Source organism: Ictalurus furcatus, chromosome 19 (assembly GCF_023375685.1).
Source record: "Ictalurus furcatus strain D&B chromosome 19, Billie_1.0, whole genome shotgun sequence".
In the NCBI taxonomy this organism is placed as follows: Eukaryota; Metazoa; Chordata; class Actinopteri; order Siluriformes; family Ictaluridae; genus Ictalurus; species Ictalurus furcatus.
In genome coordinates this window covers 20,027,858-20,052,277 of record NC_071273.1, presented here as the reverse complement: position 1 = coordinate 20,052,277, position 24,420 = coordinate 20,027,858, and the positions used below count along the sequence as shown (strand labels likewise).

General features: G+C 40.5%; 2 protein-coding genes across 3 annotated transcripts in view; one reads left to right on the top strand and one right to left on the bottom strand.

The window, feature by feature from the left end:
- The window catches only part of srgap1b (SLIT-ROBO Rho GTPase activating protein 1b), a 59,312-nt gene extending 52,621 nt beyond the window's left edge, over nucleotides 1-6,691 (top strand). Inside the window, exons 19-22 of the mRNA XM_053650220.1 lie at nucleotides 92-269; nucleotides 1,687-1,821; nucleotides 2,156-2,528; nucleotides 4,231-6,691. Coding sequence (XP_053506195.1) covers nucleotides 92-269; nucleotides 1,687-1,821; nucleotides 2,156-2,528; nucleotides 4,231-4,611 — 1,067 coding nt within the window. The 3' untranslated portion in view covers nucleotides 4,612-6,691. The remainder of the gene's footprint in view (nucleotides 1-91; nucleotides 270-1,686; nucleotides 1,822-2,155; nucleotides 2,529-4,230) is intronic.
- A 4,296-nt stretch (nucleotides 6,692-10,987) lies between these two features.
- On the bottom strand, nucleotides 10,988-24,043 carry kics2 (KICSTOR subunit 2). 2 transcript variants are annotated; one of them, XM_053650712.1, is made up of 4 exons: nucleotides 23,883-24,043; nucleotides 23,414-23,681; nucleotides 19,842-20,130; nucleotides 10,988-12,907 (listed from the first exon to the last, which is right to left on the bottom strand). In XM_053650712.1, exons 2-4 carry the CDS (start codon nucleotides 23,655-23,657, stop codon nucleotides 12,088-12,090), a joined length of 1,353 nt encoding a protein of 450 aa, XP_053506687.1. In that variant the 5' UTR covers nucleotides 23,658-23,681; nucleotides 23,883-24,043; the 3' UTR covers nucleotides 10,988-12,087. The 2 variants fall into 2 exon arrangements, with proteins under 2 accessions (XP_053506687.1, XP_053506688.1); XM_053650713.1 differs by having other exon boundaries at nucleotides 23,414-23,662; nucleotides 23,749-23,906.
- Nucleotides 24,044-24,420: the final 377 nt, after the last annotated feature.

Below are 24,420 nucleotides of genomic sequence, written 5' to 3'. Positions count from 1 at the left end.
CTTGCCTAAATTTTTGTTTTGTTTCTTCTTCTTTTTTTTTAAATTAATTTAATCAGAGTTTCTAAACTAAGTCTGTTGACTTTCTCTGTAGAAGGTGAGCCGGTGGAGGCCATAGCGAAGTTTGACTACGTAGGGCGCTCGGGTCGTGAGCTGTCCTTTAAGAAGGGAGCGTCTCTGCTGCTCTTCCAGAGGGCTTCTGAGGACTGGTGGGAAGGACGGTGTAACGGCACAGATGGACTGATACCACACCAGTACATCACACTGCAGGAGTAAGTACAGAGCTGAACACACACACACACACACACACACACACACACACACACACACACAGAGGGATTACATAACACATGTTATGTGGTGATGATACTAGCTACAGCAGTGTACAATCTAAGTCTAATATCTGTTTTGTTTTTTCTTTATTTATAATGACATTATAGTTCCCTAAGCAACATTTACTCATTATTTTCATCAAAATGTCTACCATATTAGATTGGGTTTACCTGTCAAAACAGTCATAACAGTCATGGAGTGTAACTTCCAGGTAATTTAGGGTGTTATTATAGATTGTGCGCATTATAATTGATTAATACGTTCACAAATATCTGTTTCATAGAAAAACTTATCAATTAGTCATGTCGAAATGTGGCCCCTACTTCCATACAGTGCACTGTTTTGAGTGCCAGTTCTTTTGTAGTCTGAATTTCAATTGGACAGTCATTTTACATGGATAGTTCACTATACAGATTACTCATACACTGCTAGAAAGCTCGGTAAATCTAAAATTTGATGAGTACAGTTTTCCTATCGGACAATGTTCCAAGTTGAACCCTTACAAGAATTATGCAACGAAACCTTTAAAGTGATACTGTGCCATAAATCCAGTGTAGAAACTACATACGTAAACTGTTTCCTGTACCACAGTACACAGCTATTTCCTTGATCTCGAAGCTTATTTGATGACACTACATAAGCTAAACTTGTAAACCAGTTGTTGGTCGAGAGTTGAATACAGAACAGTGTATTGTGTACCAAAAGTCTGCGTACATACATAAGGGACTGCGTCGACTAGCACCTCATCGCTTGTGCCTTCGTCAGTGTACTGTGTGTTCGTGGACGTCAACTTCTCGGTTGGTTCGCAACACTTCCAGGCTTTTTGAATTCGTTAATAAGCTTCTCAACCGTCTCGTGTGTGTGTGTGTGTGTGTGTGTGTGTGTGTGTGTGTGTGTGTGTGTGTGTGTGATGTGCTTGCCATATTTCCTGTTAAAGTCCCTCACAACTTGCGACAGCTTCCTGATCCAGCCATGAGAATGATTTCAATACCTTTCAATTCTTCTTTTGTCAAAGGCGATCTGAAAAAAAAAATTCAATGTAAACCAAGCATGAAAGATGACGTGAGTGAGGATATGATTTCAGACAGTTGTTGATTTGTTTCAATCCACAGTTTTAGGTAGTGGTGTCAGATTATCGGATCCAGTTGAATAATTGCTGCAATGCCTCTGACTCCAGAAACTTGTATTATTCATTATTGCCGTATTTGATTTTCTTTTTGTCCCATTGATTTCACCTTTGTGTGTCGTGATAGTATTCGATGCGATACTGTTTGAGTAATTTAGTCACTGATTGTGTTAAGGGTGGATAAATGGAAGAATGGATAAGCTAAGCTAACAGCGTCGTTGTGGTTTCAGTGAGGAGGCCATGTCAGACACTCTGAGTCAGAAAGCAGACAGTGAACACAGCAGCACTCCTACAGATGAAGTAAGCTCCAGGAGGTCCCTGACCTCCCCGACTGAACCCAGACTGCCAGAAACATTCATCAGCCGGTAATTACACACACACACGCACACACACGCTTACTCATTTCTCAATTCACAACAGAAATGGAAGAGAAAACCTCATGTTCTCCACAGATGCATACTCACCCTCAGACAATGTTTTTTTTTTCCTTCATCTGAGTGCAGCTGTGAGGAATATGAGGTCTTGTGTGGAGGAAATACCATTCCTCTCGACTAGAACTGAAGCCTGAGTCACACGTTTCACACTTTGAGACACATTGACAGTGTAACTTCCCCACAAAACCCAATTACTGACCTCCAGAGAGCAAATTAGTCTCTAATACTCTATTAACTGATTCATCATCATCATCTCTACATCCAGCCACAGGAAGAGAACGGAGGCCCTCCTGCGCCGTGCCCCCGGTCATTGCCATGGTAACGGTCTGGAGCGCAGCTCGCCGCCGGTGACCGTGACAGTGACGGGACATTTCAGCCCACGTGAGCTGCTGCGTGGACACAGCGGACACCAGGACAGCCCTGAAACGACACGCCGCCGCACAGGACACAACAACAACAACTCCTCCAACACCGCCACCACCACCAACGGCTCTCTGAGCTCCAGCATCAGCCGTCACGAGTCTCTGCGCAGGGACAGGGAGAGGGAGAGTCCACCCATCCGCCAGTCGCCATCCTCACTGCACTGCAGTGTCCCTGAACAGCGTACACGCACACTCAACACACACACCATAGCACAGGTGAGTGACTACACCTTCAGCCACAATACACAGTTCAAACGCTGTTCTCTAGAATTTTTATATACTCAAATTCCAAAAAATCTACACTCGAGTGTTGAAGATCCTGTGTTCTGCTTATAAGTGTATTGAAACATGCTTCCTAAACGTTTTTGTTTTTAAACCCTTGCCTTTGATATAGAAAAGGGTTTTATATAAATACATGTAATTAATAACGTCCTTTACTTTTACAATTGTAGTTCAGTCTTAAAAATGAAACAAGAATATGTCCTTAAAAAATGATATAACGCACTATATTAGTACACTATAAAGTCAGCATGTACAGTATAGTGAATACACAGCGTCTTGGAGACGCTTACGTAAAAAAAAAATTCTTCTCGTATAAATCAATAACGACGAATTTAAAATATTGCTTTCGTTTTTTTCCTTTTCTTAATAAAGTAACAAATGTCAGCTTCCCTGCTTCATGTCACATGAACGCGTCGTTTAACCCTATTGCTAATGTTGCTCAGTGTGTTGCAGTGTTGATTTCCGACTAATGCGTTTAAAAAAAAAAAAAGAAAGAAATTAAAGTTCACGTGCAATTTTAAAAACAATTTGTCAGCTCTAATCTCCACAGATCGGTTTTCTTCCTTCCATATGTTTCATAAATTCTAAATGATCTTTCCAAAAAGTCATGAATTTAACATGCAAATGATAGCGATTTACGATCATTAATTCATGTTAACAGATGATTTTGCTCATCATTTCTATTAAATGAAATAAAATCTTATCTCTGCATCAACTCCGTTAAACATGAAAGCTTGCTTGTGATTTCAAATTTCTTACGTTTTACAAACTTATAAACAAATTCTAAATCTGGAGGAGAAGAAAAAACGCAAACGGATGGAAACGGCACTAACAACATCCTTTGTATTTAGTAGGATTAACCTGGTGTTGAACAATAAAGTAAACGTCTCCTTAGAGAAAGCTTCACCATGTCAACAGTTTATGTCAAGTCTTTTTCCTGTTTTGTTAAAAAGTGTTTTTTAAATCAGTGTTTTTAGACTACGTCCACATTAATCCGGATAGATCTCAAAACGTTTTCCAGTAATTGCTCGTCTACACTGAAACATCTGTTAACGTTTACATCTCTATACCGCGCATGCGTAAAAACATGAGACGCTTCGGTCTGCGTCATTTGCGTCAGGCGTCTATTTAAAAAAATGCGATCTGAAGGTTGTACAAAGTGACATTAATCTTTAACAACGCTATCGAACTGGATATCGAATGGGTCACGTGGTTGCGTCACGTGACTAAAAATACGTCATTGTTTTTAATGATCCACACTACAACACGAAAATGGCGTTTTTAATTATTGTTTATATTAATTTTTATTATTATTGTTTTGTTATTACAGTTGAATTAAATCACAGTTTAAATTCATCTGTGATTAAATGATAGAAATTGAATTACCACCTTCTATCCCGTCAGATTTAAGAATTCGACAATGCTGTGAACATTTTTTTTTTAAATAGTATTTTCTTTGAAAACGTGGCAAAATAGTCACCTAGACCGTGGTCTGTAATAATAAATGTGAAAAATTGCTTTCTCATGTATTTAAGCTTAAAATATCACTCATTGCATGACTTATTCATTTGACATATTTAATGTTGCTGCTTTATCCGTGAAGGGTGGAGTACTTTTATATTGTGTGAATGTGCAGGACATTGAGGAGACCATGAGCCTAGCCTTGAACGAGCTACGTGAGCTGGAGCGGCAGAGTGGGAAGCCGGACCTGGTGCTCGACACGCTGGACCAGATGAAGAGCAGCCCCTCCCTTCCGTCAGGCTCCACCCCCTCCACCCTGTCCAGCCCATCGGATTCACCGAGCCCGCTGAGTCCCCACAGTCCCCTGCCTCCTCTGCCTGGCCCATCGTCCCGCCGCTGCCCCGAGCCACTCCCCTCACCCCGCATGGGCGTGACCCTCCGCCCCCCAGCCCTGCGCCCCAAACCTGCCATCCTGCCAAAAACCAATGCTCAGCTTCCTCAACAACCCCCGACCCCGCCCCAAAACTTCCCCAACGACAAATCGGGCACCATGTGAGCCCGAAACGGGTCTAACCTGAGGAAAAACAGGGTCGGCAATAAGCCTGAGGACTGAATTCCACTTACGGAGGGTCTGACAGGGTGATCGTGTTAATACTGAATAGCTTCCACTCGAGAAGAGTCAACTAGAGTTAGTCTACGATATTATAATCATTTACCGTGTCGTCAGGGTGGTGTGCGTGCGTGCATATTCTCTAAAAAAAAAAAAAATGACTAGGACTTAACCTGTGTCTGTGTGTGTAGATACTTTTATAAGGAACACATTCAGAGAGAGAGAGAGAGAGAGAGAGAGAGAGAGGTCTTGATTACAGATGTTTCGGGAGTCTGGCTTTGGGAAGCGTCTTGTTTTTTTTGAGTCGGTGCAATGAATTATCAGTGCTTTGATTTGCCATGCCTTATGAAGGGTAATTCCTACCAAAAAGATGCCATCCTTACAATTTTATGCTGCTTTTTTTTGTATATTTTTAAGTTATTTACTTGAGTTGAAGGAAGTGTCACATTTGCATCATGGGAAAAGGGTTATATCACATATAGGGTGTTGATGGTGAATGTAGCACCTAGCCTCCAAAAGAGTTACAGGTGCTTTAAAGAAGACCGAATGTATTAAAGGAGCAGTAAGTAAAATGTTTTGTTGAAATATAATATTATAATAAATATAATTTATTATGATGGTCTGTGTGTAAATGTTGTACTGTATGTCGATGACCCTGGGGTTAGTGTGAATATTGTTGTCAATCAGAGGGACAGGAATACGATAAGACAAACAGAAACCGAAGAGTTGCTTATTGCTCCTTTAACTGAATGTTCCACGTTTTTGTTTTTTTTTTTCCACTCGGATACCACATGAAGCCTTGATCACCACAAAAACCTTCCTGTTCACCGTGGAAAAGCAACCTGATTGGACGCTGTGGGAAGGGTGGAGATTGTTCTGAGGGCACTTGTATCTTTTAATGCCAGCTTTAATAAGATTCTGTTGCGGAGTTGCTTGTGACTGGTGAAGGAAAGGATGAGGAAGGTGTTAAGAAGCTGGCACGGTGTGACTGAGCATGTCAGGCCACGCCCACTCTTTGGTTTCCGTGCTAACACTTCCATTCTGGCACTGCTGCTCTTAGACGCAGACTAACACTCTTAGGAAAGAAAGGTTCTTCACTTCTTGAAGGGGTTCTCTCTCTCTCTCTGAGAGGGGAACACAAAGGGTTCCACAGATGGACAAAACAGAGAACTCTTAAGGGTTACAGATTTAACCTCTTTACTTAAGAGTGTAGTAATCGCCATTCTGATTTTCAGCCTGTACTTCCTGAGTGTGTGTGTGTGTGTGTGTGTGTGTGTGTGTGTGTGTGTGTGTGTGTGTGTGTGCATGCTTTAATGTTTCATGTGCAACAGGCTCTCCTGTTAGTGTACTTTTATGATTGGTGAAGAACAGGAATCAGAAGGTGTGTGAGTTTATCCAAATGTATAGATATGCTTAAAGATGAGGAGTTGCATCAGCAGAGAGGTCACATGACTACCAAACAGCCATGTTTTCACTTTTTTATGCACAATAATGATTCTAATAATACTCACTTTTTTCCTGATTGTTTCTTGTTGTTGATTTTTTTTTCTTCTTCTTCTTTTCTACCTGCAATATTTTATACTTATTTATTGATTCTCGTTAAGTGGGTGATTTATTATTATTATTTTTTTAAACCTCGTTTCTACTGGTGCTCTCTCGCGTGACGGCGTGTGTGCGTACAGACAAACACACATTTCTCTCCCTCACACCCACACACATGCACGCCCTGTGTTCACGCGAAAGTGCCTTTCAGGACGTGTGTATAAAGGAGGAGCCTGTTCTGCCACAGATGTGTCGTGTGCCTGTCTTTCTCTGAAGCGTCGTTCCAAGAATGAAATGTTAAGAATAGAGCTCTTTCCAAACATGTAACCACTTTTGAATGAATCATAAGTATGTACATTTAACCCATTGTGACGTTGCACTTTCATGTATAGGACTGTATTTGGCATGTAGCATTATATCATGTTGCAGTGCATTTTAACATAAAACTGAATGTCTTTGAAATAAAGTAAGTTCATATGCCTCACTCTAGTCTTTGGTATCTTTTTTCTTTAATTGTGCATGCATACATGATTTAAGTCCTTTGAGCCTGCAAGAGAGGAAGAAGTACAAAAAAATCCTACTGTAAAAGTATGAGCATTGCATCCAAATCCTACGCGGATAAGAGTGGACGTATCTGCTCAAAACTGTACTTGAGTGACTGTTTAAAAGTAAATTGTTTTAACTGGAATTCAAAGTCAGATCATGGTATTATTTCCAACATAGTCTTGTGCTTGCATATTCGTAACTATTCGTACGACTCAATTCATCTGAAAAGATACAAGGGTGAGTTTAAATCGTGAGCGTTTCATTTTGCTGAATGTGAATGGCAACTGAGACCAATAGGTAAGTCAAATTATTCGTTGTGGTATGGATTACATGGGTATGCATTTAAATTTGTAATCATTGTAGATAAATTAAAATGCCAATTAACAGTACCTGGACGTTTGGAAAAGAGAAAAAAAAATAGCATTTTGAGTCATGATCCTTGGGCTTTCCGATGTGTGTACTTGTACGGTCTAAATAAATAAAATAAAATAAAGTAAGGAAGAATGGAGTAATAGTACAAGCATTTGTCTTCAGTTATACTCAATTAATGTATACAGTATAATCCCATACAATGATACTTAAGTATAGAAACAATGCACTGTTGCTTAAGTACTTTCCAAGGTAGCAAACTGACATTGAGACATCAGCGATTCAATTGATTAGCCCAAGGTAATGTTGTCTGTTGAGCCAGCATGGCTGACAGACTTTCAGCCATCTTTAAATCCACCTAGCGAACATTAGGTCAACATCTACCATTCCACTGGGTTAATCTTGGCCGCCAATATTGGCCCAATGCTTGGGCTAATGTTGCGCCACCACTGCTAACACACTTTAAGCCTCCATTACATCCAGGTTATCAACACTGGCAGGGTTGTAATAAAAAAGTGCAAGATTGTCAACGTTTGCCCGACATTTTCATATTGATGGCCAACATAGCCAAACAAAATGGACATTGGGTCAATGTCCATTTGCTACCTGGCTTCCACCATAGGGATTGATCAGCATCAGTCCAATACCAGACCAATATCGTGACATTGGCTCAAAGTGCTAGATCGATGTTGGATTGGACTTTTCCATCAGTCATATTTTGGTATCCATGCACTGAACATTTTTGAAAATTTTGACTTCAGTTCCACTCTAACAAGGTAGTGTGACCTTACCAAAGCTGTTTTTTTTTTGTGTGTGTGCAATTTTACCCAGATTTCTAACACTGGAGCAATACAGTAAAATGTCATTCCAGTTAATTAGATTTGACCATCCAAGGTTTTTTCTTTAGTATACGACCAAAACCCAGAAAAACTATGCTGATAACCACAGAAAAGTAGTCCTCTCGCTAAAAGGATTAATTCTACAGCTTAAATTACAAAATTAATTCACAAACTCCTGAACATTCCACACATGTTTACTGCCTAAAAACTTTTTGAGTTTTGAATAAACATGTTCCGAGAAACATGTTGAAGATCTGTTTAATCACACACACACTCGACACTCACAGAACATAAACAGCAAAGATCTCATTTACTGTAAGGATGTCAGTGTCAGATCAGAATTTGGGATATGATGAGCTTTGATATTGATCTCATTTAATATAAACGGGGAGAAAAGGGATTGGAGCATCAAAGCAAAGTCTTATCAAATCTGTCCATTCGGCGGCCATCTTGACAACACTTCTAAGGTCGTTACTTTCAGTCATAGAAGACCAGACTCCTGGTCCTATCTGCTTGAATCGGGAGAGACACATAAACCAGAAACGGTTCAACAATATGACGTTTTAAACACTTCATATTTGGGAAAATTAAATATGTGTAATTTTGGCCGAAATAACTCGGAAAACCCCACTTATTTTTTCAGGGATTCTCTGTTAATGCACTGCGCATGCGCCTTTCTTTCTCTGTTACTGCACATGCGCCTTTCTTTCTCTGTTACTGCGCATGCGCCTTTCCTTCTCTGTTACTGTGCATGCGCCTTCCAAGCAGAGCAAAGCGCGTTCATCATTGTCCAGGTGTTTTACGCTATCTTTACTGACAAGATAATTGGCTCCCTTTTATTTTTTTAATCAAGAGGCGGGACTTGCTGAGCATTACAGGCTCCCTTGTTTATTTTTCAACTAATAGCCTGTCTCTACTCAAATCCTCCCTGATCGCAGCCATCTGCTCCAACACACCTGTTTTAACTTCTTACTGAACCTAATTACCAAAGTCCTCATCATGGAGTTGAATCAAGTGTCACATCATAGCATGCAAAACACAAATATGTTAAGTGACAGAGGCACAATAATAACAATTATCTTATTTTCTATTTTCACCCCATGTGTTAAAAATGCAAGAGCTTCTGAAAATGCATTTAGACCTCACCTGAGAGCCAGAGACACGCGTGATCAAACAGCATGTGCAGACTACAGCATTTCTCCCATCATGCATCTGAAAGGTAAACTGTGCTATGTTCAGTCTGAGAAGATATATGAGTTAGTCATTTCTAGAGATGCACCGATACTAAATTTCTCAGCCGATACGATAACCGATTATTCAGAGTGATATCGGCCGATACCGTTAACCGATACCGATAGTTCGGCCTTTTATGCCTTCTTTTAAATGAATAATAACTAATTCCACAATTCTGAAAGAAATGCAAATAAAACCTTTATTCTCTCCATGTCAACAAGTTGTTTCACAGTAACTGGTCTCATAAACAGAAAACACATTACTCTAATTAACATTAACACATGAATTAAATTCTGAAGATTAAAGTAAGATTATTAACTTACTGAATTTATTAATTCATATTAACATTGACTGAATTGTAAAAAACCTCCTGATAGTCTCACATTCACTCAATACAAACAGACGCATTTCTACTTCATCATTAACATCAAACTGGTAATATATAATATAAATTTTTTTATATATTAACAATAACTGGATATGAAATATACTACTCTACAAATATATTTTTATATGCAATACATATACTTTTTTGTCAACTCATCTTCATTTAAATCTTTCAACGGTGTAATGGCGTTTTAATTCAGCTCCAGCAGCTCAGCAAAAAGATAAACAAATAATTTAGACTCGACGCCAAAACTCCCGCATCACTGTTGCTCACTTCCGGTGTAAAATTTGATCAGTGCAGAATTTACAAACTGCAGTTTTGTCGTCATTCCACACAAGAGACATCTTCTTTACACACAGCATGAGATCAATGTGTTTTCCCGCCCTCTTTTGATTGACAGGATATAATCGGCCCTGATCATCGGATGTTTTTAAACTATCGGCCGATAGCGGGAAAAATTTTTTTCCCCCATTCTGATGTTTGATGTGAACATCTGGAACAGAACTGAAACTCTGGACCAGAAAAGAAACATTCTGATGCTGGATTGGTTTTAGATAGAACCATGAGAACAAGCTGAAGAGCCCTTTGAGGCTTTGAATATTATTGGATAATTATGGCTTGTGGATAATATTAGTTCCTGGACGTTCAAGAATATATTTTGTTGCCTCATCTTCATACACGGAAAATTATTTTTATAATCCCTGGACATTGCAAAAAAAGCGAGGGGAAAAAAAAAAGGGTGGGGGGTTCCCTGAGGTGCTTTGGATAGTTATGGTTTCTTAGTCTAACCAAGGGGTTCTACCCTGAAGCTTCACTAACAGGGAAATTGTCTTTTTTTAGGGATCTACATACAACCTTTATGAGTTTCACAATTTTACACAGCCTTCTTTGCTCATAATTACTAAGGGTGCCAATATTAGTGGAGATTTTATATAAAACAGATCAGCCAATACATTAAAACCACTGACAGGTGAAGTGAATAACATTGATTAAAGTGGCACCTGTCGAGGGGTGGGATTTATTAGGCAGCAAGTGAACAGTCACTTCTCAAAGTTGATATGCTGGAAGCAGGGAAAATGGGCAAGCGTAAGGAGCTGAGCGACTTTAACAAGGGGCAAATTGTGATCGCTAGACGACTGTCGGAACGTCTCCAAAATGGCAGGTCTTGTGGGGTGACTAGTACCTACCAAAAGTTGTCCAAGTAAGGACATCCGGTAAATGGGCGCTCAAGTCTCATTGCTGCACACGGAGATCAAAGGTTAGCCCGTCGGGTCCGATCCCACAGAACAGCTACTGTAGCACAAATTAATGAAAGTTATTGCTGGCTATGATAGAAACGGGTCAGAACACACAGCGCAGCGCAGCTTGCTGTGTAGGCTTTAGAAAGGGACAAATACCAACATGATGGTTTAGCATTCCAGTTTATTCACAGATCAAGTGTCAAGTCATACACATGAGAGAAAGAAATGAACAGAACAGGTTAAGGAGTTTTGCATTCCTGTAAAATGTTATAATTTCACAAAAATAATTTAAACCCACAAAAAAAATTTTTTTTCAAGAATATCAGCTTTTGTAAGTTCTACAAAAACAGATGATTATTTAGAACACTTAATTCACATTCAGGTTCAGTCAGAAATTTGGCAGAAATTAGCTAAAGCTGGGCATTTTAAAGCTCAAACTTCAAACCAAAAAAGTTTTGGGGTTTTTCTTTCTTTTTTTTTGTGTTCGCTCCAAAGCCATGCTTTCTAGGCAAGTAGACAAGTAGAAACACTTTTTTGTGCCGATTTCTTGGATGTTGGTGGTCCACATCGTTCTTTTTTTTCCCTCCATTTTCGAGACTAGCGTTTCTCTTCTAAGCAGATATTTTACTGAAGCTGCAGGAATGTGAGAACTTCACCAAAGATGTCCAAAAGTATTCCAAGCTCAACATCATTATCGCCACCTTTAAAGCTATAACGTATTTATTCATTTGATTCTTTTTGAGCACGTGAACAGTGAAATCATTTCAGTGCAAACTGTAAACACATCACTCCTTTATAAACTCCCACAATGAATCCGTTCAATTAGCCCCATGCTGCAAACTGTTTAAATGATTTCTAATCTTTATTTTTGTAAACAATTACAGTACAAATTATGGAATTATAAAATCAAATGATCCGCTATTAAAATGCTATGCACTGCATATTAAAATAAGGTGAACGGTAATTGGTTTCATAGCAGCAGGACTGAAATACAATGACTAAAATACTACAAAAAAAAAAAATCAATCTGTGGTCTGATTGGTCACAATAGTTGTGTGAAATCAAAAGGAAAACGACTGACTACTGGACCTCTGGTGTTTTTTTGAGAGTAAAATAAAGACAATATAAAAAGTTTCAGCAGCATAATGACTCAAATAGAAACTGTTTAAATCATATGGGTGAGATGTTCTTCTAACTTATCTTAAAGGTTATATATTGCTCATGTTAATGAATGCTTGATGTGAAGTAGGTCACATGATCATGTTCAGCCTTTGGAGCCTGGCTTGAGTGTGCTGAAGGGTTTGGAGTTCCTCAGTGAACCAGAAATCTCGTGCAGAAAGCCCACGATGTGCGAGTCTTTCTCCGCCTTCTTACCGTCAAAGATCACAACAAGCGTGAAGTGAGGCTCGGGTCTCGTCATGAAGTACGTACTCTGGACCTTGTCGTCGTAAAAGTATGTAACTTTGTCGAGGGTGTTGAGCTCGTTGGCGCGGTCGCTCATGATCATGATGACGTTGGGCCAGTGGTTTAACGGCCGCTCGCCTCCCGGAACGGACACCACAGCAGGGAACTGGTCCACGCCTTTAGGGGCCTCTCGGTACGAGTGTGGGTGGTGGTAGCCGTGGCCCTGGAAGCTCTCCATGCCACGGTTGTCAAACACCAGCGAAACGTTGGTGGCGTCGTGCTTGCGCACGAAGGCTGAGATCTTTCCGAAGTAATCGGGTGAAGTGCGAGCCGTCAGCGCCTTCATTTCCGAGGGCGGTGCTTGCCGACTCAACGCTTCATGGAAATAAAAGCTGAACTTGGCCAAAAGCGCCCCCTGCAGGCGCTGCAACCACATGTACAAGTGCGGCGGCTGCACTGCCTTCTGGGACTGGCCGCCGAACAGGTGCTTGCGGGTCTCGCGCTGGCGCTCGAACACATGAGCCCATGCCTGTAGTTTGCCGTGAGCGCCATGCAAGTTGAGCAGCGAGGGCAGGAAGTGCCACTCGGAGATCTGAGCCTGGCAGCGCAGCAGCTGTGCCAAAACGTCCACCTCCACCTGGAAGCCGCTCTCCAGACGACTCAGGATGGGATGATGGAACCTGCATCAAAGAGAAAACAAAATGGCCGTCACGGACCGCACGAAATGGATGGAGAGAAACCGTGACGCAGTGTTGAGACCAGAAGAACTCACGACTCGGATGGAACAAACGCGAAACACCACGAAAATCCACTCTGTACTCCCCGAGATCCCTGAAACGTGTCAATGTGTGCGTGTGTGTTCAAGACATTATGCCAGTACGCTTCTCCAGGCTCATTAGTGTCGGAGACCGGAGTCATGAATATGGCACGGCTGCTTTTAGCTCATTACATCACCTCTGTATTCAGAGCCAGCATGCGAATTCTTCACCCCTGACTGAACATTAATTACACATCTTAGCAGGCGGCGACAGAAAGAAAGAACGAGCGAGAGACGGCGTGAAGAGGAAAGTGAGAGAAACTAAAATAAATGGGGTCTATAAAAGAAAAAGGGTTGGGGGGGGGGTGTATGCAGACAGAGAAAGAAGAGAATGGTTTCCGGTTTTTAATCAGAGTCTGACCATCAGCTGGGTAATAAAATCAGCCGGAATTACAGATTTGGCCTTTAATGACATGCTGATAAAGCACCAGTCACACCTCTGCACATGCTGCACAACTGGTGGACAGCGGTCTGGATGGGGAAATATTTATTTATATATTCAGCAGATTGAATCAACCACTTGGAAAAATACTGTAGCTGAATTATGACCATTTTTTTAAAAATACCATGATTCCATCTGCAACATGAACCATCATTTGCTGCTTGTTGCAGATAATCACTCAATTATATCAATTATTTAACTGCTCATGCAGCTCGTCAAGAAAGAAAGCAAGAAAGAGAGAGAAAGAAAGAAAGAAGGAGAGAAAGAGGGAACAGAAGAAAGAAAGAAAAAGAGAGAAAGGAAGAAGGTGAGAAAGAAAGAAGGAAAGAAAGAAGGAAAGAGAAAGAAAGAAGGAGAGAAAGGAAGAAGGTGAGAAAGAAAGAAGGAAAGAAAGAAGGAAAGAGAGAAAGAAAGAAGGAGAGAAAGGAAGAAGGTGAGAAAGAAAGAAGGAAAGAAAGAAGGAGAGAAAGAAAGAAACAGAGAAAGAAAGAAGTTTTCACAGATTTTCATCTGCAGCTCTGGGTCAGATCAGTGACGTGAACACATGGCTTGTTAGAAAAAGAATCCGCGACGGAAATATAGTGTTTAAAGATGTTTGGACAGGAAGTGTTTATTGTCTCAGGTTCAAACCAGAAGACATCTGATCTGTTCACAGTCTGTGGAAGCGGTCAAACTCCATTAGTCAAAAGTGAAGATGTGAAGCGCAGCCGAGAAAACAAGATCACTTCAAAGTGTCCTATTTTATAGCAATGAACTAATCACACGGTTAAACATTCAGCGGTTACTGTTAACACTGACTACGTTTACATGCAGGTCAATATTCTGATATTAATCAGACTTTGGCAATATTCTGATTAGTATTGAGTTGTATAAACGCCGCAATCAGATCGCCCGATTCAGATATTCTGTTAGATATTCTATTCAATATTCTGATTCTCACTCCTGGAATATTCCTGTTTTTATCGGAAATGTTGCATGTAAACACCTTATTCAGAAAATCCACTGAAAAGAGATATGCGCATGCTCAGTCCACAAGGAATCGTGGGTGCTAACAGACACTTAGCTGTAGGCTAGGTATTTAGGAATGGTAACTCAGGCATACAACCATGTATACAGGAATATTCTGATGCCTGTACACATATAAACATCGTATTTGGAATACGGCTGCAACATGAATACAGACCATAAAGGGAATCTGATGTGCATGTAAACGTAGTCATTGAGTCGTGTTAGCTCCTTATCCGCAATCGATTTGCAGCTGAACGTTTACAAATTTTAGTTGAACACCCCTGGTGTGTGTGTGTGTGTGTGTGTGTGTGTGTGTATGAAAACCATGCTATACGGTATTTTGAACAACCACCAAACATACTGTTGGCCACCAGGGGGCACTAATAAGAGCTCTGTCTGTGTGAACAGTTATTTGATAAGCTGCATACTGTATATCGCTGCACTCGACCTGCCTCAGAAGTGAGACATCGGAAGTCAGAATTGTGGCGTTTACGACCTCCGTGCTTTTCAGCTACAAAGTTAGGAAAACCATCACGGATACCTCCATGTTTGGCTCTGGTTAGCAATAAGCTAACTTTGAGAAGTCTTTTTCCTGCTCAAAACACTGAACTGTTGAGTCAGTTATAGATTTACCAAGCGAATGTCTGTGTGTTGACTGATTTGAAGCTAAATCTACAGTATATACAGTACGACTCCGTTAAAGGATATTTACAATATGTATACTATTACTGTCTACCACAGGCTGGTAATCAAAATCACCAATCAAAATCTCGCAATGATGGACAAAAATCTTAAAGGTGCAGTAGGTAAGATTAGGTCTCAATGTGAAGTAAGTGGATTTTAATTATTTTATTTTTTTACTACTTAAGCCCACCTCCTCATTCCCACCCATGTTCACGAAGCTTTGCCCCCAGCATCCTCTGTGACCTGTAGAGTGTCTATAAAATGACTGACAGGAGGCAAATCCAGACAAGACCAATGGGTTTTCTCAGCCCCATAATGCACTTGTGCTGAGGCATGGCTTAAACTTTTATATTTTTATCCTATTTTACATATATTCATGTATGCATTTATACAAGAAAGAAATACTTTTTTTGTTGTTGTGGGTTTTTTTTTTTTTTAAACACTATTGCACCTTTGAATAGTCAAGCCATAGTCAAGTCAGGAGTCCTCGAGACACTTTAAACATGCTTCGAATCAGCAGTTTTTCAAGCGTTTTGTATTTTTACTAAAGTAAACACACCTGTGCTATTTTCTTGTTTAATAGTAATATCTATCGAAACTAACTTCCAGTCCCAGTCGCAAACATTACTTGAAATGACCAAGGCAATTTGTTTAAATCAGTTTTAGAGAACTTAATATTCTAGTACAAGGTGTGAAAATATCTGATCTGAATAAATCTAATCGCTTAAAGAGTCTTGTATATAGTGTTGAATACTACCTACAAGCAATAACTAAAAAGTATATTAAATACCTACAAAATTCACCTTTTTTGTTTTTGTTTTGTATTTTAATAAGCTTTGTATAGTGTGCTAAATGTATTTGGAATCATGTATATTTTTATCAAGTATCCCACAGTAATGTATTTATTTAAAATAAAAGTACTATAATACAAATACTATTATAACTTTCTTTATTATATATATTTGTAGTGTTTTTTTATTTTTATTTATTCATTTTTTATTTTATTTTTTTAAGTGTGATCAGTTTATCTGCAAGCACTTGTGATTATATTTTTTAGCATATTTTAATTGTATACATAATTTTTTTTTGCATAATTTACATGTTTATTCTTAATAGATTGAGTGCATTTATTTATTTATTCATTCGTTTGTTTATTTATTTATTTATTTATTTATTTATTTATTTTCAGCAGGTTCTTGACCATATAGCGGTCCATGCGTTAATATTAATGCCTGTGAGAACGTGTACACTCCGTGTCAATATGGAGGACGAGTTTCAGTCACTGGGACGTTTCTTTATTTCCTCTTTAGAGTTCAGTAAGAAGGTCCACTCGCTCAATGCTTCAAGGTCAGGGTCATCTAACAAGGCTTTAATCTTATTCTGACCCAGACGGATGTCAAACAGCTGACGAGCACAGGGCCTGACCAGGAGCACTCTCTGTCTGATTAATTGATCAGATAACAGTGTAGATAACAGTCACAGTCTCTCTCTCTCTCTCTTTCTCATGATTACTCACAACCTGGCATTGTTCCTCTACATCTCTCCATCACTCTTCCCTCTCTCCATCTCTCCCTCCTTCTCTCTCTCTACCCCATCACTCTTCCCTCTCCCTCTGTCTCCTTCTCTCTCCATCATTGCATCTCTTTAACAGAGTGCAGCGTTCACCTTGAGCAGAGATCTCATTGCACACACACACGCACATCAGATCCGTGACATGCAGCAGCTTTATCTGTACTGTACATAAAGCTTTATAGAAAGGAGTTCTAGTCATTTACAGATCATTAAATAAGGAATACATCATGCGGGGGCGTGCTGTTGTAGGACAGTAATCAATGCTGGGGTGGTGTGATGCAGTCTGATGTGAAGTGGTGTTACTCTTAACACGCTAAAGCTGATTACTCTGCAGGTCCTGAAGTGGTTGTTTTGTCTTATACCACAGTGCTTTGCCAAAAAACTATTCACTTTTCAATCTGTTTATAATTAGTTTTAATGGTGTAACTTACTTCCTATTATCTCAAAGTTGTTAATAATACTACTACTACTACTACTACTACTACTAATAATAATAATAATACAGAAAACACTGCCACTTATGGTGCTTTTCTTGTCTCTTGGTAACATCATGAAGACTCTCCCATGGCACTAAACTGTTATAAAGCTGACACTGGAGACTCCTTCCATAAAAGGTTAAACATCTGTTTACAGAAAGCTTCACATCACACACTTCAGCGAGAACATTTTTTCTTTGTTAAATACATCACCCTTTTGAAAAGCCATTTAGTATCATGTGACGCGTCCGCCATACAAGGCTCTGTTTAAGTTGTTGCTATGGAAACAATAACGTATCAGAACAAGCGCGTCGATATAAACGTGTGATTTGAATCTACTATCTGCGCTGCTGTTAATCATCATAGAAAATTAATCACCACCTTCTGAATGTTAAGCAAGGAGGATTTAACAGTGCAGGGATAGAACGGAAATTAAAGCCAATGGACCACGTTACAATGCTTTATATTCAAGTACAGCTTTTTCATGTCAAAGAGTTAGTCTTTTTGTAGCGTACACAGAGATACAGACAGAGAGAGAGAGACACAGACAGAGAGAGAGAGACACAAACAGACACAGAGAGAGAGAGAGACACAGACAGAGAGAGAGACAGACAGAGAGAGAGAAAGAGAGAGAGAGAGAGAGGGAAAGAGAGAGACACAGACAAAGAGAGAGAGAAAGAGAGAGAGAGACCGAGAGAGAGACACACATAGACAGAGAGAGAGACAAACACAGACAGAGAGAGAGACACACACAGACAGAGAGAGCAAGAGACACAGACACACAGAGAGAGAGAGTGAGAGAGACACAGACACACAGAGAGAGTGAGAGAGAGAGAGAGAGAGACACACACAGAGAGAGAGGGAGAGAGAGAGAGAGACACACACACACACAGAGAGAGTGAGAGAGACACAGACACAGAGAGAGAGAGGGAGAGAGCGAGCGACAGACACACAGAGAGAGAGAGAGAGAGAGAGCGCGACAGACAGAGAGAGAGAGACACACACACAGAGAGAGAGAGAGAGAGAGAGAGCGACAGACAGAGAGAGAGAGACACACACAGAGAGAGAGAGTGAGAGAGACACAGACACAGAGAGAGAGAGGGAGAGAGCGAGCGACAGACACACAGAGAGAGAGAGAGAGAGAGAGAGAGGGAGAGAGAGAGAGAGCGCATGATTAAAAGCTGCAACTTGTAAGTGGAAGGAAAACTGCATTGGAGACTCGGGCGAGATCGGACAGTCTGGACCAAGCCAGAAGAAACCCACACGCACAGTGACCACAAGTTCCTGGGACTGACAGGCAGGGAAAACATTTCCGCTCCGTCTCAAATGGCGCGTATCGCATACTTTTAGTGCAGATACTGGGGAATTAGTAAGCGCTCTATTACTACCAGACTCAGACAGTAGAACTGCACTGGTCAGTATGTAGGACCATCGTGTCAGACTCCGGTCCTGGTGGAGACGTCTGGCACACCACTTCAGCCCAGGAAGTCTTGCTTGTGAGTTTACTCGGAGGTGTTAAACGAGGCAGAAGTATAAACACTAAAGTGCTGTGGACTTCCAGAACTGAAGTAGCAGAAGGTGGTGAAGTCAGAGGATTCTGGAGTAATGCTCCATTTGAGGAGAAATTCCCTTACTGGAAATCACGTTATATTTTCTGAAGCCTCTCGGCTCGAAAGCGGGCGAACTCTCCGCTAACATCATCTACAAATGTAAGCAGCTTGTTATCGTTGTTGTGGCTCTCGTATGATTACTTACGTTAGCCATTTTTAACTATATTTGACATTCTATATACGGTTTGTTTGAGTCTAACGACGTTTAATGATCTTTTAAAAATCCACTAGCTGCAATACGACCCTGCTTGAAGTACCGTGACAGAAACGCGTGTGTGATTGAGCTAAAATATTTATATTGAATCCTGCATGTTGCTGATAAATACCAGTGGTGACGTTTTACAACATGAATCCCCGGAAATCGGGTCACCAGTGTCCCAATGTGTAGTGAGCCAGGGTCCTTACCACTGCCCCAACTCATGTACATGATATACTGTCCTGATTCATGACCTAGGCAGCCGATTGAGACGCACCCTTAGACGTAAATCCAAACAAGGCAAAGTGTGCGAACATTAAAACAGCAACAGAAGCTGTGAACGAGTAAAACAAATGTATTCAACGAGCAGAAGATTCGCTCATCATCTTCCTGCTTTGCGTCTCCAGGGGTAACAGAGGAAAATAATTGAAGCAGTTGAAACATTCAGTTGACTCAAAAAAACAAACAAAAAAAACCCCCTGGATTAGGGTAGTGGATTGTCATGTATGGACTAACTAAAAACATGACTTTTTTTTTTTAAAGAAAAAAAAAAAAAGAAGATTGGATTGAATTATGATCGAATCTCGAAATACTGAGATTTTCTCAGTTCTACGCAACTGATGTGCGAGGTGAAATTTGATAAAGCGTCAAAATCCAATGGTTAAGATGAAATTAAAGCAGACACGTGGAGAGGAATCTCCGGTAAAAAATATTTGTGGATAATACGGGTGGGACGGTCAGGAAAGAGCGTGCCAGTACCGACAGATACGGTGTGGTTATTTATCGAGCGACTGCACCTTTTCGCTCACCTGGAGCTGTATTTATGCAGGATGCTCTCCAGAGCGCTCACCAGCTCCTCGGAGTGGACCGTTTTCTGGCTCCCGAGGCAGTGCATCTTCTCGTAGAGGTCAGCGAGCTCCATCCTGGCCTGCGTGAAGTGGCACAGCTGCTCGGATAAATGCGAGAGCAGCTCCTCCAGGCACGGCATGGAACTGGTCTGTGCCAGGCGTCCCATGGAGACCACCTTCTTCAGCTCGTTCTGCAGGGACGTGTAAATGGTCCTGATGGAATCCTTCCTGCTGAAGAATGACTGACCGCCTGAAAAACACAAACGCGACAGCACAGTGTAGGACATCACGTTAGTTTCTGTTCAGGAGTCAGTACCAAGTATCCAGGTCACATCTGCAGGAGGAATTTAGTGGTTCTGCCCGGTGGCTCTCTGGCACCATCTGCTGTAGAAAATGGCGAGAACTTTAAGCGCTTTGGAGAGAACTGTACTGAATGCATGCCGGGCTTGCGGGGAGTCGTACAGGAAGGGGAATTAATATGTCCTTCTAATGATCAACCGTCCTCTGATTACAGGGTTCCTCAGGGTTCTGTTACTGCTCCACTCTTCTTTATATTCTCGCAGATGTAAAAAGCCAGTCATGACCACTGTAATGTAAGACTGAATAAAATAACAGCTGGGTTATGAGCTGTACAGAAGGACTTGTCTAGACTTCCACTAATTATCTATAGTATGATTAAAAAGAAAACAAAATGAACCTGTCAGATTTTGCATGAGTCATCTATGCTAATATTTTCCTTCCCCTAAACAGCCTCTAGATTTTATTATAATTATTTATTTATTATCATCATGGTAGAATTACAGGCGGGACAAAAAGTCTAATGATTTTTCTGTCATGTTCACACCCCCTCGTCTCCAAGTTGCTCGACGTGCTTGCGAGAGTGACCACAACAGAGTAGAGCGAGATCCAACCCCTGGATGTGCAGGCTCAAATTAACATGGCCTCACTCCTCGGTCATTTTTATCTTGTTCCTCCATTTCCACCTCCTGCACGAGCGAGATTTCATCAATCTGTGCCTCGTCAAAAGCCAGTGGAGCTGTGCGAGGACAGTAATCCTCTGCAGTCTAGTTCCTCCATGTTGCTTTTTGGAACGCCCACTTTTTCACAACTAAACCAATCAAATGTAGGTGAATGAAGCCCGAGTCCGACACATGCAAATTTGCCTTTTTGCTTAGAAATACATCACACTAAACGTTATACATTCATGCGCTGTTATTTTCTTTTATTTATTATTATTATTATTATTATAATTATAAGGTGGCATTCTCACAGTCCCAGACTTGATCCTGAGCTCGGGTTACTGTTTGTGTGGCGTTTCACATGTCCTCCCCATGGCTATACGGGTTTCCTCCAGTTTCCCCCCAAAACCTTCTCCCTAGCTGTAAATGTGTGTGTGTGTGTGTGTGTGTGTGTGTGTGTGTGTGTGTGTGTGTGTGTGTGTGTGCGTGCTTAGTGCCCTGTGATGGACTAGTGTCTCATCCAGGATGTATCCCAACCCTCACACCCAGTTTTCCCAGTACAGGCTCCGTATCCACCGTGACTCTGCCCAAGATAAACCGGTTATTGAAGATGAGCGAAAGAATGATATTAAATTTACTCCTCCTGTTCTTATTATCCATTTTAAATTGCATGCGTGTGTGGGTTTATTACTATTATTACACGCTTCTGTATGATGTGTTAGTATCTGTATAGTGTCTGAGTACACAGAGAAATGCATTTCAAAATAAAATTCTATTATTTTGGCCATTTTGTAAAGTAAAAGAAATTCTTACAACACACTGGTTAAAGCTTTAGGCTACTGATCAGCGCCGAGTTTCCCCCAAAAGCATCGCAATATTAACATGATCTTAAACGAGTGAGAGATTTTCTGTAAAAATATCTTACAGGTACATCGGCACACAACAAACAATGCATGCAGGGAAGAATTGGGCAAATTATAAAAATACAGAAACGGGCAATCAAATTCTCGAAATTCCTAAAACTCAGTGACCCCCCCCCAATCATATCACTACAAATCCCTGTAATACCAAGAGCTGATCAAAGCAAACACCCCTCTCTCTATCAGCTGGTCCGATGCTACGGCCCTGAAAGACCACCAACACCTACTAACACATCAGATTACAGATGTGTATACAGTGTGTGTGTGTGTGTGTGTTATATAGACCAAATTACCACACAAATGAAACAAAACTACATCACCTACTGGGAAACCCAAACACAACAAAGTAAAATGCAATGCTTTCTGGCCCTGAAAAGACCGCGCACCATGGCAGAGTATCTGTCCACAGTGACGGATAAAAACACTGAAGTACCTTGACCAGGTACAGTCTCAGTGGCCACGCCCTAGCAGAGGAAACAGGCAGGTGCAGGAAAACTCTCACAGGAAGAAAGCTCGTGCCTACACCGCAACCAAAACACAACTGAGACAGAGCGGCACTTCCTAACAGAACACACAACATACACACACAGCCGAGAAAAATTCTTCCCCAAAATTACACACACCAGACATTTGAGAATCTATCACACAGTGGAAAAACTCCCCTCCTGCTAGGAGAAGATAAAGACTACTGGATATTAGCAGCACAATATGTCTCAGCTGGCCACAATATTAGGGACAGTGAGTGATCTGCCTCGCCCTTTTTTTATTTATTATTTTAATTGTTGTGACCGCTCTCTTTTTTATTATTATTACTAATAATTTTTCTTATCTTTATTAGTAAACTCACTTTTATCCTGTAATTTTACACATTTTATCCTTCTTTTTTCAATTATTCTGTATATGGTCAATTTATTTTGTCCTTAATTTGTACATTTATGTACATTGTTTGCACTATTTTTATTTAATCTATTAGTATTTTATCTTTTATTTTATTTCTCTTGTCTTTACACTACCCGTCCCTTGTACTTGCTTTGGCAAGACAAATGTAGAATTGTTTGAAATGCAATAAAGCACGAGAGAGAGAGAGAGAGAGAGAGCGCGAAAGAAAGAGAGAAAGAGAATTGAGAGAGAGAGGGAGAGAGAAAGAGAGAGAAAAAAGAGAGAGAGAAAGAAATAGAGAGAGAAAGAAAGAAAGAGAGAAAGAAAGAGAGAGATCAACATGATGGTCGCTCCATCATGATCTTTGTGCTGAGATGGTTTTGTGAAAACTTTTACCAAAGGGTTGAGGGTTGCGAGTTCAAATCCCAGTATCACTCAGCATGCTGCCACTAGTGACTGGTGGGTTCTTGAGCAATTACTCCCGTAACACTCAACTGTAACTTGCTTTGGATAAAATAAATCAGCCACATGAGCAAATGTAAACACTGATCTTGGAGATCCTCTTGTCCTGGATATTTTAAGTAGATACCCCACTTCATCTTAGGGATTGCTGTTAAGTAGCTGAAGTGTGTGTGTGTTAGAGCAGGGAAACACTCAAATGTACCGTACTCCAGGACTGAGGAAGCCATTTCAATAAAGGCGACAAGCTGAAACAATAGTTACTTAGTAGCATGACAGTTAAACATTAGCCAGGACCCCGACCCCATGGTGTTACCTAGTTTTTGCCCGAGGAAGGTCATGTTGTGGTAGGCCTTCTCCGCGGCCGCCAGGTGCGCCAGAGCAGCAAGCAGAGAGCTCCAGATGGCCGCGGCGCTCCTACTGCTCTGCTCCTTCTCCTTCTCCACGTAGTCTTTAGCTCGGTCAAACCAGAACATGCCGAGCTGCGTGAAGAAGCTCTCCAGCACGGCTCTCTCTCTGGGGACCGGCCGCAGCTCGTCTTCACGCAAAGTCTCGCCCATGATGGCTGAAGATTCAGGATTAAACTGTAAAGCGAATTCACAGAGCCGCGATACTTATATTTAAATCAAAAACACTGAAGCAGCTGATTACCAGTTACAATTTTCCACTGCACCACACCTGAAACACGCGTTAATAACGAATACAACTATAAATACATGTTAGCTAACTAAAGTGGGTGTTTCTTAAAACAATAATTTCTATTAGAGTCAGAAATATATACATACATATATACACACAATATATATGCAAAAAAGACACTAGAACGCCGCCATGACAGTTTTTAGAAACAACACTACGGCAAGTCAGAAGGGACATAACGCCAAAAAAACTCCCAACAGAACGCGTATGCGCACATCACACTTACATTACCAATCAGAGTCGAGTATTCGGGAATAATTAAAATAAATAATTATAAAAATACGTAAAAATATTAATTACAACACAGTGTTGATTTCTTTTTAAAAAATCTATTCTTTCTTTTTTTTTTTTTTCATTTTTCGCAATTTTCAAAAGAAATGTATTTATCTTTGGCACTCATATACTGTATATGTAACAACAACTGAACAAAAATTACTACTACTACTACTAATAATAATAATAATAATAATATACCAAAGACATTAATTTGTCATTTCTTTTAAATTGATATTATAATTAACATTTATAATTGTTGCCCCTTTAACCGCTAACTTCCACTGTTTCCCCCCCTGTATACTTATATATCTTCTCGTGATATCGTAACACACATGGTACTGATAGTTT